General features: G+C 31.7%; 1 protein-coding gene and 1 pseudogene across 1 annotated transcript; both read left to right on the top strand.

The window, feature by feature from the left end:
• The first annotated feature begins 792 nt into the window (after positions 1-792).
• On the top strand, positions 793-14,975 carry LOC108329655 (sulfoquinovosyl transferase SQD2). Its single transcript, XM_017563975.2, has 13 exons — positions 793-1,431; positions 2,505-2,571; positions 2,758-2,828; positions 3,485-3,602; positions 3,703-3,776; positions 5,049-5,104; positions 5,187-5,270; positions 5,399-5,486; positions 5,576-5,653; positions 5,818-5,874; positions 6,249-6,739; positions 13,895-13,986; positions 14,072-14,975. The coding sequence occupies exons 1-11, from the start codon at positions 1,073-1,075 to the stop codon at positions 6,736-6,738; spliced, it is 1,542 nt and encodes a 513-aa protein (XP_017419464.1). The 5' UTR covers positions 793-1,072; the 3' UTR covers position 6,739; positions 13,895-13,986; positions 14,072-14,975.
• LOC108329656 (UDP-glucuronic acid decarboxylase 2-like) lies at positions 13,980-14,975 on the top strand (annotated as a pseudogene).
• Positions 14,976-17,819: the final 2,844 nt, after the last annotated feature.

Raw genomic sequence — 17,819 nt, forward strand, 5'->3', positions numbered from 1 at the left:
GCTCATAGTTTAACTTCTACTCCTCATCTCTATGATTTTATCAAAATTGGTATTAAGAAACTAAATGCTTTGCAACTATTATGAGTTTATGCTAATGTCTTCTGGAGTTTCTTTTTTTTTTTTAGTTTTGAAATTATTGAAATTATTGTAGACTTTAGTTTTTTTACCAATTTAATAATAATCAGAAGGGAAAAGATATAGCACAACCCTCCAATCAAAAATCAACATCAACATCATCAATTATTTTGTTATTAAAGTGGTAAACAAATGAACGAATAGAGCAAGAACAACAAATTGCGATGTCACGGGTTGTTGTGTGTGATGTGAGAGAGGATGGAGATGAGAGAAAAATAAATTGGATAATGAGGAATCTGAATTAGGGTTAGGTGAGTGTTTCTGATTTTTTCAGTTGAGACTACTTTAGAAATGACAGAGAGAATGTTAGGATAAAGGTTGAGAGATAAGAGATTCAGGTAAGTAAGGGTTTAAGTTTTTTAGTTTTAAAAATAAAAATTATTCAAATATTCTTAACCTTAAAACTTAAAATCTATATAAGAATTTTTGTATAATGTAAGTACGAATTTTGAAAACCCATATATATATATATATATATATGACATTATATCTTATCCTATCCGAATCCAAAATTACAGTGTTAAATGCATCATATCAACTTATTATAACTATCTAAGTTAGTGGATTAAATGGAAGTCAAAACCAATACCCACCACAGTGTAACAAATTGTGATAAAATATCAGTGATCTGCAACATCTCTGCACACAAAATAAGCTCCTTTGTATGCGTCACCACCGTTAGGCGGGAGAAACAGAACCCTGTTCATAACTTTTTCACTGGGCATGAATTGTTTCAGAAGGTGGAGGAAAAAAATTTGTCCTATAGAGAAAAAAGTGAATAATTTGTAATAGCATTATTATACCTTGCATCCGTAGATTCCTTTTCAACTTCGTTGGATTATTCTCTCTCTTCCGACACAATCACTTTAGTAGGATACTATTCTATCCAAATTCAAAAGCTTGTTCCTCGTACATCGTATATAGCAGCTTGACAACCATGAAAGCCATTGCATTCACTACAAGTCCCTTCTTTTCTCCACCCTTTTGTTCATCTACCACTACCTCTTCTTCTTGTTCCTCATCGTCTTCTCCCCATCGTGCTAGATTTCAACGTTTTAAGTCCTCAGGATTAAAACCCTTCACTCTTTCTTGCAGAGAAGCACGGTTGTGCTCTTTGCAGGGGTTGAAAGCTATGAGGGGTGGAAAAAGTTTTGTGCTTGAGGCTGGAAATATCACCACGGCAGAGGTTGATTCTCATGGAGAAGGGGAGAACGAGGGTGCTTTGCTATGCTCCGATAATGAGAACAATTCAAGGCCTCGGAGAATTGCTCTCTTCGTTGAACCTTCTCCCTTTGCGTGAGTCCCCTTTGTTGCTGCTTTTGATTTTCTCTTGGTTGTGCGTAGTGTCCAATGCTTCATTGCATGCGTGGTGTTTGATATACCTCGTTGCCTTTTGCATTGGTTGTTTTTCTTCTTCATTTGTTCTTTTGTTAGTTTGTAGCATACAACGCCATGAAGGCAAATTAAAAAGCGTATTAACAGCGCAAATGTCATGCTGTGCTCAACGAATCAACGTGGTGGTATGGCTTGACTTTGTGGCGTTTGATGAATTGACCAAGTTAGTGTGTAGTTTTATGTCAAGTGACATGGCCATGGTTTTAAGTTGCAGCTTCCAGCTGCAATTTTTACCGTAATGTTGAGGTGTTTTTGAGGTCTCTGCAAATGTATCAGTTGTTGCATTTGTCCACAATTGTTTGCAATATAGTGAATTACAATGTTACTGGGTCTGTATCTCAATTAAAAAACACTAGTCATAGGCTTTGATGATGCCAAAGTTCCATATTTGGTTAATCAGAATTTATGTATAGGGTAATGTGTTGACAACACTATTGAAGATCATATGTCCACTAAAAATAATACTAATTTACAATATATAAGTAGAGGTAATCTCCACTTGAGAATGAGTTAGGTTTAAATTTACTTCTTTATAAATAATACTATAATAGAGAAACAGTTTTTGAGTATTTTTGTCTTTTAACACCGTTGCTACTGTACTCAGTCTTTGTGTTGCATATTCTGTTATGAAGTTGGATTTAAATGGTGGTCCGTTGGAATTAAGATTGTCAAATTGATTAGCATAGTTTAACAATCAGAAACGTTTGATGTTAGCAATTTTATCGTGCTGCATCTTAGATTTCCGAATACTTGGAGTGAAATAGTTTTAGTATATCCAAACATATATGTACCTATACATTAACGGTAGGAAAGTTGATGAACAATTGCTCCACCGAGGTTCTAGCTTCTCTCTTCATTGCACTCCAAATACGTTTGAGCTATACTCTGCATTATTCATTCTTCGGAAGATGTGTGGTATTAGCAGCATATGAATTCAGGAAAAATGTGTTTTCAAAATTATGTCTATTTTGCAGATATGTCTCAGGATACAAAAACCGGTTTCAAAACTTCATCAAATGCCTTCGCGAAATGGGAGATGAGGTAACTTTTTGTACTTATGTTTCTATGTACGCACATATTTATTTCCTTTATATGTACATTATCGAAAAAACTCAATTTAGATTAGATAGCTTCTGCGCATTATAGTCATAGTGTTGAAACATTTGTCCTGTATTTTTTTTTCTTTTACATTACATGCTAACTTTTATGTTTATTTGTCTGTTATAGGTGATGGTTGTGACAACACATGAGGGAGTGCCCCAGGAATTTTATGGAGCCAAATTAATTGGATCTTGGAGGTTGCTAACACTGATCTCTTTAAGTTTCTTGGCTCATTTTTCACTTTCTCAATCCTTTGTTCTACTTGTAATACTCATTTTTGCTTTAAATCACAATTCTTTTATCCTTCTGTCGTGAGGTTAGTTATTGTTTCTTACTTTTATTCGGTGCATAAATTTGTCAACTGTCATTCCCTTGCCTCATATTCTGCTGTTATATATTTGTGCACTCAGTCTTAAATTTCTCTACTATCATCGCTTTAGGATTTTTGATATTTTGATATCCGATTTAGTATGTGGAGACATTTTGACATTTTCTATTATCATCCCTTCCTAGTATTATTGATTCAATTTGAGATGCTCTCTAAGGATATGATTACTATCGTGGATACGTATGAGGAAATATCTGTGCATGAATTACATAGTGGAGACTCTATTATAGAGTTAATGTAATAATCGCAAGAATCATAAATATCCTAATGTAATTACAAGGTTTTCTATGTGAGAAAGAAGAGAAAAACAAGCATATGAAATTTGTGTTTATAACCATTGTAATTTCTAAGATTGCAAGATTTTATTTGCTTTTTACACAATCAACACTTTTTCCTGCAACTAGCACGACCATGCTTTTTATACTAATAATTTGCATTTATACCAAACCACATTGAGAAATGCAGCTTTCCCTGCCCATTGTATCAGAAGGTACCCCTCTCCTTGGCACTTAGTCCAAGAATAATTTCAGAGGTAGCCCGGTTTAAGCCTGACATAATTCATGCATCTTCGCCAGGCATAATGGTTGGTCTGCAATTCCTCTATCTTCTCATTTGTTATATTTTTTCGGGTTAGTATATGACTTATTTGTCACATAACATATCTAATGCTGGCTTACTTTCAGGTTTTTGGAGCTCTTATCATTGCAAAACTATTGTGTGTTCCTATTGTCATGTCCTACCACACCCATGTACCTGTGTGAGTTCTATTCAAGTTACATATTTTCTGAATGTATTTACCATTTTAATTTGCCTGTTATTAACTCTTTGGCAGGTATACTATTCATACAAGTAGTATTTGAAAGTTCAAATATCATTTCCTAAGAGATTTGTGTGTTCAATGTGAAATTTTACTAGTTTTTGACTAAAGACTTAAAAACAGAGATTCATTAGAATTAGAGGGTGAGGTAATTATAGATTAAAACAATCAAAACAACCAAACTTTGGATTATATAACCTGACTAGGATAAAGATTCATCAAGTTGGATTTCATGAATTCATCTCAGTACACTTTCTCTATCCAGTACATCTCTAAGATGACTCCAACATTCATACAAAAAGCTCACTAACCCTAATTCCTTAGAGGCGAGTTCTAAACTTTAATGCAAAAATACCAATTTCTTAGTTCTTACACAAAGTTTGCATGTGGATCAAGTGTTATAGAATGCTTCACAGAGATAATATATTATGTCTATTATTATACCCTAAGTTGATGAGTCTAGAGGAACAAGTTCTAAATTGTTTTCCAATGTTTAAAAACAACCCAAAGCATGGATGATTAAGCCATGTACTTAAGCATCAAGAAATAACACTGTGAAAAGATTTATATTACAAATGAAAAACTATACATAAAAGAGATTCATCACATACAACCTTAATGAAAGGGGGAGTTGGCTACTCTAAGCCATTATGAGTAAAAAAAATTTGCAAAGAGAATGACGAGCTTTGGAAGTCCCTGCTAGGCATTTTCTCTCGTGCAGCAGCTCCCTAAGGTGTTTTTTGTGTTCTCCCTCCAAAAGTATATTGCAACACTTTAAGTTTTCACTTTTTAGTTCACTTCCAAAAGGTAGACTTTTGCCGGGCAAGAGTCTACTTTAAAATCAATGCAGAAAGTTGGATTAGCCCAGCGAACATGTCTACACTCTTGTCGGGCAAGGCTTTTGGTAGTTGGGAGAGGGGCCAGAGTTGACTACAATCTTCCATGGCTTCAATTTTCCATTTCTCTAAAAAACATGATAAGTAGCAATCACTTCTATAACAAAAAAATGTTTAAATATGACTTTTAATACCAAAATGCAAAGAGTTCATAGCGTGAATACACATAAAGAGGTTCAGTGCATGATAAAACAAGTTATTATCACACTTATCACATGTCAATTCCGCTTATATTTATTCTGATATGACATGATCCTATGATGCCAGAACTGCTTAAATCATGTATTACTTATGGCTGATCTTGTTTAGTTTTCAGGTACATTCCAAGATATACCTTTAGCTGGTTGGTGAAACCCATGTGGTTGATCATAAGTATGTATACTTTCTTTCTTGTTCTTCCTAATTCGGACTCAAATATTGGTAAATATAACATTAACCTTTTTTGTTGACGCAGAATTTCTTCACAGAGCAGCTGATCTGACTCTGGTTCCATCTGCTGCCATAGCAGGGGATCTCCTAGCAGCTAGAGTCACAGCAGGTGAACATAAAATCCTCTCATCTAGTCTTTTAACATATTCGTAGTTGGTAATAGCATCTGAAAATATTCATTTCCTGGCATGCTTACTGTTATGCTTTTGACGGAGTCGTTCCCTTCTTGAAATCCAGCTAACAAGATTCGACTTTGGAACAAGGGTGTTGATTCTGAAAAATTCCATCCCCGATACCGTTCATATGAAATGCGATTAAGACTAAGGTTTGGACTATCCTTTTTTCCTTTTTTTACTTGTGTTCAGGTTTTGGTAATGATGACATTTCATCTTATCCTTAAACATTGTCATACAGCAATGGTGAACCTGAGAAACCCTTGATAGTTCATGTTGGACGGCTTGGAGTAGAGAAGAGTTTAGATTTTCTCAAAAGGTAGGGAACATCATTATGAAGTTTTCATAACTTAGAGAAGTATTTGCATTCAAGATTCCAGTCAATCTTAAAAATTCAGCATATAAACTGGAATAGCAGCAAAAACTGCTCATTGTCGGTTATTGACTTACCAGAGCTAAAAGGGCACTCATTGCTTTTGGCAGGCTCATGGATAGGCTTCCTGAAGCCCGAATCGCTTTCATTGGTGATGGACCATACAGGTGACTAGTTCTGACAGTAACACCCCTTCTTTAAGAAAAACCCGTCTGGTGCTTTCTGGTGCCTTTAGTCCACGTGTCATGCTTCTATTATATATATTATACTCCCCTAACTCCATAGATAAAGAGTCGAAAATAAGAGTGATTTATTATTCCCAATCATGAAAAATACATTCTCATATCCTCTATTTGTAATAATCTAATTCTTCTAAAAAGAGAAATATGAAAACTAGAAAAACAAAATAAAATAAAAGATTATATATCTATTTTCTCCAATTAAAAAGATTCTAAAGATATTTTCTCTAACTACAACATAAAGCAATGTTAAACATAAATAAAGACTTTGGCAAGTTCTAGTAATATGAGTTAACTACCAGGGAGGAGCTAGAGAAAATGTTTAAAGGTATGCCTGCAGTGTTCACTGGAATGCTAAGAGGGGAAGAACTGTCCCAAGCATATGCTAGTGGAGATGTGTTTGTCATGCCTTCAGAGTCAGAGACACTTGGTTTTGTGGTTTTGGAGGCCATGTCTTCAGGGATACCTGTGGTGGCGGCACGTGCGGGAGGTATTCCTGATATAATCCCTGCAGATCAAGACGGAAAAACTAGCTATTTGTATAATCCTGGAGATCTTGAAGATTGCTTGAGTAAACTAAAGCCACTTTTGCACAACAAAGTGTTGAGGGAAACCATGGCAAAAGCTGCGCGTGAAGAGATGGAAAAGTATGATTGGAAGGAAGCCACACGAATAATTCGCAACGAACAATACAATGCTGCCATTTGGTTCTGGCGCAAGAAAAGAGCTCAACTGTTGAGACCCTTCCAATGGCTGGCAAAACGTTTTTTCCCTTCACCACAAGTCAATTAAGGTAATGCAACTTCACCTTCCAAGTTTAGGTTGGTTTCTTGCTTGCTTGCATTGTATTGTATTTGATAAATGTTAGTTGATAGTTTAATGCATTCATTTCTTTTTTAATCTAAGGGAACATACATTACAGTGGCTTGCAACCTATTTTGTGTCATTATGAAGGGGATCAAGGCCACAAATTTGATCCTTCATGCCCTATTCTATCAAATTAAATATTTGATTACCAAATTCATTTAGACTATACCATCATCATAAGCGGCACAGGGATTTTACTTTGATATTTTTCTGGACTGTTTCACAAGGTACATGGTGCAACCAAGAACATATAACTTAATGGATGCCTAGGGAAAGAACTTAGATGCATGATCATTGGTGCTTCGAGTGCTATTATTGTAATCAAAGTTAGATTAATCTTGGTAATCCTTAAATGCAAAACTTACCCAAGAAACCAACACAAAATACTTGACAGGACAAATCTCTGTCCAATAAAGGTGCATGACATAATTTTTGTCCAACAAAATCTGTCCAATAAATATATTTGTATAATAAGACTAATAATAATAATAAAAAGTGGTATTTCCTTTGCCTAGGCAAATAATAAGGTTCCTGTACCCAAATTGTCTAGACATATGATTAAGAATGGAGAAAAAAATATACCAGTTTGGTCTGTTGGAAAGAAAATACATTGGACTTTTGGACTTCAAATGTTCTTAAGGCAGCTTCTTCCACCCAATAAATCTGTGAAATGACTCATTTACCTTATATTCTTCCTTCATCTTCTTCCTCCATCTCCATCAGCACATCTTCTTCCTCCACCTCCATCGATGCCTCTTTCCTCTACTAGTGCACCCATCTCCCCCACTTGACCTTCTTCTTCCAGTGTCATCGCTCTTCCGCTAGGGATGGCAACCAGGTAGGTATTAGGAAGAAGACAATAAAAGAAAAGAGAGAAATAAACAACATAAGAATTTAATATAGTTCAACATACAAATGTCTGAGTATTGTATGCTTACGTTCAAACTACCCGAAGTATATTTGTTAGGAATCTAAATGAGACTATGTAGTACTCCGATTTCTAAGATGTCACGAGTTATTAAAAATCGCTAAAATTCAAAATTTATCATAGCGCAGAAACATACTTAAAGAAAACATTATCCAATTACATTATTTCGAGTAATAAAACAACGAAGGAAATACTCCAATTATAATGTCTTAACTTGTAAAACAAAATAGCTTTAAATGAATCCCAAGGTTATTTCTCATCTTCTCTCAAGTCAATCACGCCTCTGGAACATATGTAACATTATTTGCTCACGTATAACAAATTATATGATCATCACTGATAATTTCATTCACAAACACACAAACATAAACATGTTTGGGGTAAGCTATCGATAAAACAATCATAACAATAAGATACATACATACTGATTATATCAACTATAATCAAACACACAACAAGATATATATCTTCTGATTATATCAACCATAATCAAACACACAACAAGATACATACTTTCTGATTATATCAACCATAATTAAACACCCCATACATAGTAGTAATAACAATAGGATTCCTAATCCTCTAGCATAAACAATTCAATCATACTGAATTACTCGATCTCTGATCCTTGATCTTTAACCCTTGATGTCATCGCTAACATCTCACACATAGACCCTTGGTCTATCCACTCATTAGCACCCATGCTAAGTACTTACTATAACCATTATAGTAACACCACTATCAAAATAACATAACATGGAACATCTCAAGTACCATCATCATCATAGATACACCACCATCATGACTATCCCAGTCATGAACAACACCATGTGCATCACCGTACCATAATACCATAGTGGAAAGAGTTCATCTCACTCTTGTATCTTACCTCACCAACTATAGCCACTCTTACAACCCACATGTAGCCTCCCCTACAGGACATTTGTAGCCTCCCCTACAGATCATCTCCTTCCAATGCACACAAGGCAAAATGAAGCACCTATCCGCAGATAGAACTAGGATTTACGAGGTACAACAAGTAGACTTATCCTCCACTCCCATGCTCATCAATCACATACTCAAGTACATCCCAACACTCACTTATGCTCCACTCTCAACCACAAGTCAAAGTGACCCTAAACATAACCACTAACCTCAATCTCTGATTATCATCATGTTCACAGCTCCTCAAGCTTGGTTCACGTCCATTCTTCATCAAATTTGCCATTTTTCACCAAAATGCACTATGATAATCTATTATCATTTAAGATAATTGATTATCTCAGTGAAGTTTACCCAGAAACATCACATAGGAAGGGATAATCGATTATCATCCTAGATAATCGATTATTCCCAAAACCACACTCAAAACCAACGCGCAGATAATCGATTGTAACTAATGATAATCAATTATTGCCGAATCGAAACACATCCTGGACATGATTCAGGCATTCAAACATACATACATCAACCCTAGATCACGTGGAAACATAGTTAACACATCATACATGCATTTAAGAATCACATACTCATGTAAACATACCTTAAACACATATAATACATCACTTGAATCATCCATATCCAATCATTGACATGTTATTCTCCCAATAATAGGACGCAAAAGAGTCTCCGATAAAAACACCAAAATAGGGTTTTCAATCAGCCAAACTAATTAAGCATAATGCTTACAAATGAGAACCAAGAAGATGAAAATTCTCTAAATACCAAACCACCCCTTAATTAATTTCTACACCAATTAAATAAAGGTAAAAGACCCTTTTTCCCTAAACAAAAATATAAAAATAAAGAAATAGCATAACAATTATGTTATAAAAAAAATATACATTCAAGAACACTAATTTCCAAACAAAAACCCAAAGTCTTAAAACTACTTTATTTTTAAAACCTTTATTTTCCTGGATCTTACCGTCTAAGTCCTACATTGGATAGAAATGAGAAAGTGAAGCATCATATAAGGATTGAAACCTGTTAAACTCATTACATTAAAGTTTTGAATTGAAGGTGGTTAGACTCAAGTCTCATTGTCTAGTACAATTTTCTTAATATTTCAATAATGTTTCAATATCAATTAATTAATTTTTATAAAATAATATTAAAAATTTAGAAAGGAAACATAATATTACCAAAATATTAAATATCTAAATGATGTATTTTCATTAGGAAAAAATTATAATGGTATGCATTTCAAATGAGAGTATCAAATAAAATTTCATGAGACTAAAACATGTATTAAATTTGCAAAGTTAATAAAACAAAGTCGATAAAATTTGAAATTTTTTTTTGAAAAAAATAGATAATCAATTAAAAAAATATTTTAAGTGTCTCTTTACTTATATTTTTTTAATTCTAACGAAATCTCTTTTTTATACACTAATAAAAATCATAATACACCACTTGAATGAAATCCGACAAAGAACAAAGATTAAACAAATAATAATTAAAATTTAACATACAACTTTCATCTTTTGAACTTTGATATATGTTGGTGGTGATAAATAAGATTTATGACAATAACATTAAATTATTATATTATAGTAAATTTTTTCATATAATTGTAGTGATAGAATTACACTTATAATAATGAGTTACAAAATAAAAGTAATTATATAAAAAACATCAAAAACAATATTCTATAAGTGATGAAAATAAAAATACGGCTTAATTATTCAAATGGTTCCCAAATGGTTCTACTTTGGTGGAAGGGTCAAGTTAGTCTCCACTTTTAAAAAAGTTACAAGTACATCGTAAGTTTTGAAAAATTGACTTGATTAGATCCTTTTAGAAAAAAAAAAATTACTAACGGTGTCATGGATCAACATGTGCTTTTTTTTTTTTAAATTTCCTTTTTAACTTTTTTTAAAATTTTGTTGTCATGTATCAAGTCTTTGGTATGGCATGTGATAGTATTAAGTATCAATTTAATCATTATATATGTTTTTTTTATTCAATTTAGTTTTTATATATCTCTTTTAATTAATTTAGTTCTAATTTTTCTTAAGATGAAACAATATTGTCTATGTCCAAATTAAGACAAAATTTATTATTCGTATAAATGTTATATTGCTATTTTTATTAAAAATGAATTTTTAATATATTACATCATTGTATATTATTAACCTATGTTTTGTTAATCCATGTTTTCTTATAAGATTAAAACTAATTAAGTATAAATATTTTTACAAAAAGAGAAAGTATTTAAATTTAATATATTATTAGTTCAAGCTCTTTTATAAAAATAAATTAATTAATTCCATTTATACAAATAATAAATTTTGTCCTTTTTTAATTGGGACCAAATTTATTATTATTATTTTAATAAAATTAAAACTAATTAAGTATAAGTATTTAAAAAAAACAAGTATCTAAAACTAATATATTATTAATTCATGTTTTTTATATGAATAAGTTAATTAATACTATTTATACAAATAATTAGTTTAGCCGTCTTTTAATTGGATGAATTTTATTATTTGTATAATGTTAATATTTATATTAAAATTTAGTGGTTCAAGTCATCATTAATGAAACATGGATTAAAAATATACAATAATGTAATATATTAAAAAATCATTTTTAATAAAAGTATAAATATAACATTTATACAAATAATAAATTAAGTCAATGATATTTGACACAGATACGTGGTAGTGTCTTGTCACACGACATTGATAATGCCACGTGTCATAATAGAGACAACAAAATATTTTACAATAAAAAAATTTAAAAATTAGAAAAAAAAAAAACACATATTGATACATGATATGCTATTAATGTAGTTGATAATTATTTTTTTCCAAAAAGGATCTAAAAGTTAGGATGCAATTAAAAAAAATTTAAAGCGAGAATCAACTTGATACACTCTCACCAAAGTGGAGTTCATATGAGTAATTAAGCCTAACAATTACAAAGAAATCAAATGTGTGTTTTAAGAACAATTGAATACATCATTGAATGAAAGTGTGCATAGAAAAACAAATATATAATTAAGAATATGATAAGATAAAAAATACTTTAAAGATCCAAGAAAATTTTTCGGATATCAAACTATTGAGAGATAAAGAAATTTGTTTTATCAAAACAAAAATATTTCTTCAAATGAAACAAAAATTAAGAATGAAAGAATAAAAAAACATAAATTTTTTATATTACCTAGTAAATGAAGGATATATGTTATCGAACACTAATATGAGAGAGTTAAACATTTTTAAGAATAAATAAAAGTATTAAAAAGAGGAGAAACAAAAAGGTATGATAAAAGAGAAATTGTTTTGGAGATGAATTGATTTCATGGTAAACCAAATAATTAAAAAAAAGAAAACAATAGCTGAAATAAAAATCTTATAAAACTATGTCACTAAAAAAACGTTACTAGTGGAGGTTATTTTGCCAAAATTATAAAATGATTTTCTAGAGGGGTTTATAACCTCTTCAAATAATAATACATTTTTTACATCTTTTTCCTCTTAAAATTTCACCCTAAAGTTTATCCGCCATAATGTTACACTTAATTTTTTGGTTTAATTGCTTGCATTGTCCCTAGTTTGGCTGCAACGTGTCAAAGTAGTCCATTCTTTTAAAAAAATTTCAATTACGTACAAACTTGGTTTAAAAGTGTCAATTTCGTCCAAACGTATGTTAAATTCACCAAAACAGACGTTAATTTTTTAGTTCTCTCTCCTCTGCTCCTCTGCTTCTCTGCTCTGCTCCTCTGGACATTATAAAATAATATAAAATAATACATTAAGCAATTATTAGAAAATTTGAAGATGAATATTATTTTGTTGAAGATGTACTGACACGTTGGTTTATAGAAAATATGTGTGATTGAAAGTAGTATTTTATACTGTTTGAATAAAGATATATAAGTAAAATTATTAAGTGTATAAATTAATTTTAACGATATTTGAAAAAAATACATTTAATTAAAAATATTTTATTTACTATTTAAACACATGATTACATATAAAATTATTAAAGTGAATAACTTTATATTAATTGAAATAAATTTAATAAGTATATGAATAATTTTTTAATATTCAAAATAGGAAAAGTAGAATGATTTTATTCATCTTATTGTATGATTAGAGGAAGTCAAGATGAATTATATGGATAGTTTTTTAGATTTTTAAAATACAAACTTCTAATTATGTTAAATTTATTAAATCATATATGCATTAGAGTATGTTTAGTTTTAGAGTTTTTAAATGTTTTGGTTGGAGAGTAATTATTATTTTTGTATCTTGTGTGATTTTTTCATAAATGAGAAAGATGATATCAATACCTATGTTTTTGTAAATATGTACAATTTAAAGTTTTTATATTTTGCGTGAAAGATATAACTTTAGCCTTAACTAATTTAGTTTTTTATTCATAGATAATAATATAAGTGGCAATATTTTACTGTCATGTATTTATTTTTTTTTTATGATAAATATAGTTTGTAAATATTGTGCGAAATATAATTTTTATCACGAATTTAATATTTTATTTTAAAATAAAAGTAATATTCATTTTAAATTGAATTGTATTTGATGAAGTTTAAAAAAATATTAAAGTAATTATGTATAAAGAATCAAAACAATTTAATCAAATCTATTTTACTGCCGCAATTTGTTAACAAAATAACATACCAACGTGTCAGTACATCTTCAACAAAATAATATTTTATATTATCATTATATTATTTTATAATGTCCAGAGGAGCAGAGGAGAGAGAACTAAAAAATTAACGTCTGTTTTGGTGAATTTAACGGAAGGGACTTGGTTAAAACAAATTTTACATACGTTTGGACGAAATTGATACTTTTAAACCAAGTTTGTACGTAATTGAAATTTTTTTAAAAGAATGGACTACTTTGACACGTTGTAGCCAAACTAGGGACAATGAAAGCAATTAAACCTAATTTTTTTTACCCATCTGTCCGTAAACATATTCTTCCAATTTTTTTGACTCTCCATCTTTCCCCCAAACCTCTTCCCCTCTCTCAAAATTTCAGACTGCTAGACCTTCGTCCCTCTCAAAGCTATTGTTCTCCTCGTTCATCTTCTTTCTTTCTTCCTTCTTTAATTTTCTCTTCTCATTCATTTCTTTCATTTCCCCTTTCTATTGATCATTTTCCATTTCTCTTTCAGATTTGCAGTCGTAGAACCCTAGGCAGACGGAGCAATGGTTGTGTGGACTAGCAGACGACGGAGCTCCCATTCATATGTTGGAATGGCATCAGGTTCATACGTTGGTTCACTTTATAATTCTTTTCTCTTTTTATTGATGTGAGACTAGGGTTTCAGAATTGATTCAGAACAAAACAGGGATGGGCTCAGAACTGATTTTCAGAGGGCATGAGGCCTAGCCCGTCGATGACGCCTACTCGCCAAAGCCCAACAAACCCTGGCTCTCCGTCACTCGCCTGATTCACTACATGCTCCGTGAGCAGCGACTCCTCTTCGTCGTCCTCGGAGTCGTCATCGCCACTATCTTCTTCATACTCGTCCCCTCCTCTTCCACCTCCTCGCTCACATCCCCTACGAACGGCTCCCGATCTCGTACTTCGAGCGCGAGTCCAAGATTCTTGCGTACCACCATCGCGTCGTGGCGGTGGTGCATTTGGTGGGGAAGGTACCTCTGGGGATTAAACGGAAAGGACTTCGGATCGTCGTGACAGGTGGCGCGGGGTTCGTAGGATCGATTGATTACGCGAGGGGACTGTTATCGTGGTGGGCAATTTCTTTACTGGAAGGAAGGAGAACGTCATGCGACACGACGTCATGGAGCCTCTACTGTTGGAGGTGGATCAGATCTACCATCTTGCTTGTCCTGCTTCCCCTCTCCATTACAAGTTCAATCCCGTCAAGACTATCATATCCTTTTTTAATTTTTTATTTTTATTTTTGTTTTAGCATTTAAGTTTCTTTTCAGGATCTAACCATTGTTACGGGAAATTGGAGTTCTTAATTGTGTCTACAAGACCAATGTGGTGGGGACCTTGAACGTGCTTGGGCTTGCTAAGAGAGTGGGTGCGAGGTTCTTGTTGATCGGTACCAGTAAGGTTTATGGAGATCCTCTACAGCACCCTAAAATGGAGACTCACTGGAACAAAAGTAAACATTTATTTTAGGAAGTATATGATGTATTTTAGGATAAAATTATATGTATAAATATTATAAATTTGAATAATTATTGATTAAGTTGTAAGATAAGTTTCATTTTAAATTACTTTTATGTTATTATCTCAAATAGTGACATAAATTAAATATTGCAAGCAAAATAAAGTAATAAACTTTCAAATTAAATAATACATATGAAGAAGGTTAAGACATCTACAGTATAATTGTCAAATTAAATAACATATATTAATTCAAAACAAAAAAAGAGTAAAAATACAGGTAATTTTTGTAATAAAAAAGTTGAAAATAAAGGAAGTTAAAACTTCCACAAAATAATAGTCAGAAAAGGAGGTCTTTACCCTCTGCAGAAAAACAACTGCAAATTGAATATGATACCAAAGTTGCAGAAAATCTTCACAGATATGCCACAAATTAATTTGCAAAGAGTAAAAGTACCTGCAAATTGAAAAAAATACCTTCATTAAATAACATTTTTTTAGTGTGTATGTGTGTTTTATATTATATAATAAAATATGAGTATTTTAATAACTTAAATGGAGACGGAGATTAGTATTAGGATAAATATGGAAATCAAACAAATAGGTACGTACTAATCTTCATCCTGTATTCAATTGAAAAAATCAATATTACTTATATTCATACCCAGTTAACGTAGATATTCCTCCACACGCATCCTTCACTTCACCTTTACAAAATAAAAAGTACATTATGAATTCCAGAGGAATACAAAATTTGTATTTTGAATTTTATAAATGCATGTATTTCAGATTTCAAAATAAAAATTCTGAATTAAATGATAAAATTGGAATTTCAAAATATGGGAGTTGCAAGAAGAATCAACCTATTTTTGAAACACCAATCTTGTAGCATCATAGTAAATCCAGTCCAACTACATAAAAACCATTTTATCTCTTTTGGGCTAGTCTCTTGAAAGAGACAGGTCCATTTTTTCCCTCACCTCCATAATATTCTAACATGTACTTTCATAAATTTTGTATATACAATCCGAAATAAAAAAGGTTGTATATTTTGTAACATAAAATAAAAAATAAATTTTGAATTGTATAATCTGAAATATAAATATATTTTAAGTTGTATAATTGAAATATAATTTTTGTATTTCAGATTATATATTTTGAAACACAAAAAATTATATTTTGAATTGTATATTTCATAATATAAAATTCTTATTTTAAAATGTACGATTTAAAATTGGTGGATGAAGAAATATATATAGGTGGTAGAAGAAGCTGCCAAGAGATGGGATATCCACTGAAGAGATTCACGGGGTAAAGAATGTCACAGACCTAACAAACAGAGAAAAAAATGGAAGAAAAGCAGAAAAAAGCTATCAAAACTTGCTATGTTATTTCTGTGCTTTCTTTTTGACTCATCTTCTCCTAAAGAAAAACTAAGTTCAAGGTTTCGAGGATACTCTTTCAATTTACAACATGTAAATAGTTTTTAAAACTCTTCAACACATTCTTAATAAATATTGTTTTTATAAGAAAAATTCACTAAAGAAATTGACAATAAAATTAATTACATCCATCGAGTTTGTATGCTTTATGATATTTTAATTTGGGATATTTTGATAACAAAATTTTGACACTCTTTTAACAACGCCACGTGTCACTATTCTATTTGTTGTTTTTTTATTTTTTTTAAGTATTTAAAATCTGACGTTAGCATTGAGGCAAGTTTCAGAAATTTGTGATTCCAAAAATGCCCCTTGTCCTATTTCATTAGAAATGAACCTTCTCTCTTGTTTGTCGTTCTCCATCTTCGTTTTCATTCTCACTCTGTTCTCGCTTTCGCTCTCGCTTTTGCTTTCGCTCTCACTCTCGCTTTCGCTCTCGCTTTCGCTTTCGCTTTCACTCTCGCTCTCACTCTTCGTTGCATCTCTTTGTTGCATCTGTTGGTTTTGGTCAACGTAGTCGCCTTTGTTGAGTTTATTCTGCGAAATGGCAAGTTCCGGTAACCATGGTCCTTCGACGAGCAAGGTAAATAGGTTGTTCCTCCATTTCTGTTTGGATTTTGGGTTTTCCCTGTTGTGTTATATTTTTTGTTGTTTTCGTTTTCGGGCTTTTATGTTTTGGATATTTTGTTTGTCTTTGATGCAGTTGATGGTTCGTCACTCATTTTGAACAAAGTACATTTGTACTTTGAACGAACGTTTGACAGAGGAGCATCGGTCACTGATTGCGGAGACTCATTTTCGGTAGTTTTTAGATTTGAGTGGTAAAGTTAAAGTAGGTAGGAATATCTTGAGTGAGTTATTGGTTAAATGGTTGGATTCCAGTAGTGCTTTTTTAATTGGAGATAAACTGATGTCTATGAATGAGAAGGAATTTTGTTTAGGTTTGGGTTTGAGTTCAAATGGTAAAAATATTAACTTAAAGGAAGAAATGGGAAGAAGTACATGTGTGAAATACATAGGCAAAGGAACAAGAGATTTGAATTTGGTATACAAACGTTTGATGAGAAAACATACAAAAAAAATACCTTTTGCTTATTTTTGTAGCTTGTACATATTGGTAGGGATATGTGAGATATTATTTCCACAATGTAGCGGAAGAGTGTTTCCAATTTTTTTTGAAATTGTTGATAATTTAAGTGGATTGGGTAATTATTGTTGGGGTAATTTAGTGTATCGTTATTTGGTATGTAGTTTGTGCAAAGCTTCAGTTGAAGAAAGGAAAAGGTACAAGGAACGTTTATGTCGATGGTTGCATTTACATGTTGCAGGTAATTTATATATATTGATGTAAAATGTTAAATTTTTATTTGTGTTTGGGTTCAATTGTGTTTTCGACGAAATGTTAAGATGAACATTATTGTTTAGGTATGGTTTTGTGAGAATTTCATTCCTCCCCAAGGTCCAATAGAGAAATTTCCAAGAATATTACATTGGATGAATATAAATTTGGGA

The sequence above is a fragment of the Vigna angularis genome, chromosome 2, assembly GCF_016808095.1.
Source record: "Vigna angularis cultivar LongXiaoDou No.4 chromosome 2, ASM1680809v1, whole genome shotgun sequence".
Classification (NCBI taxonomy): Eukaryota; Viridiplantae; Streptophyta; class Magnoliopsida; order Fabales; family Fabaceae; genus Vigna; species Vigna angularis.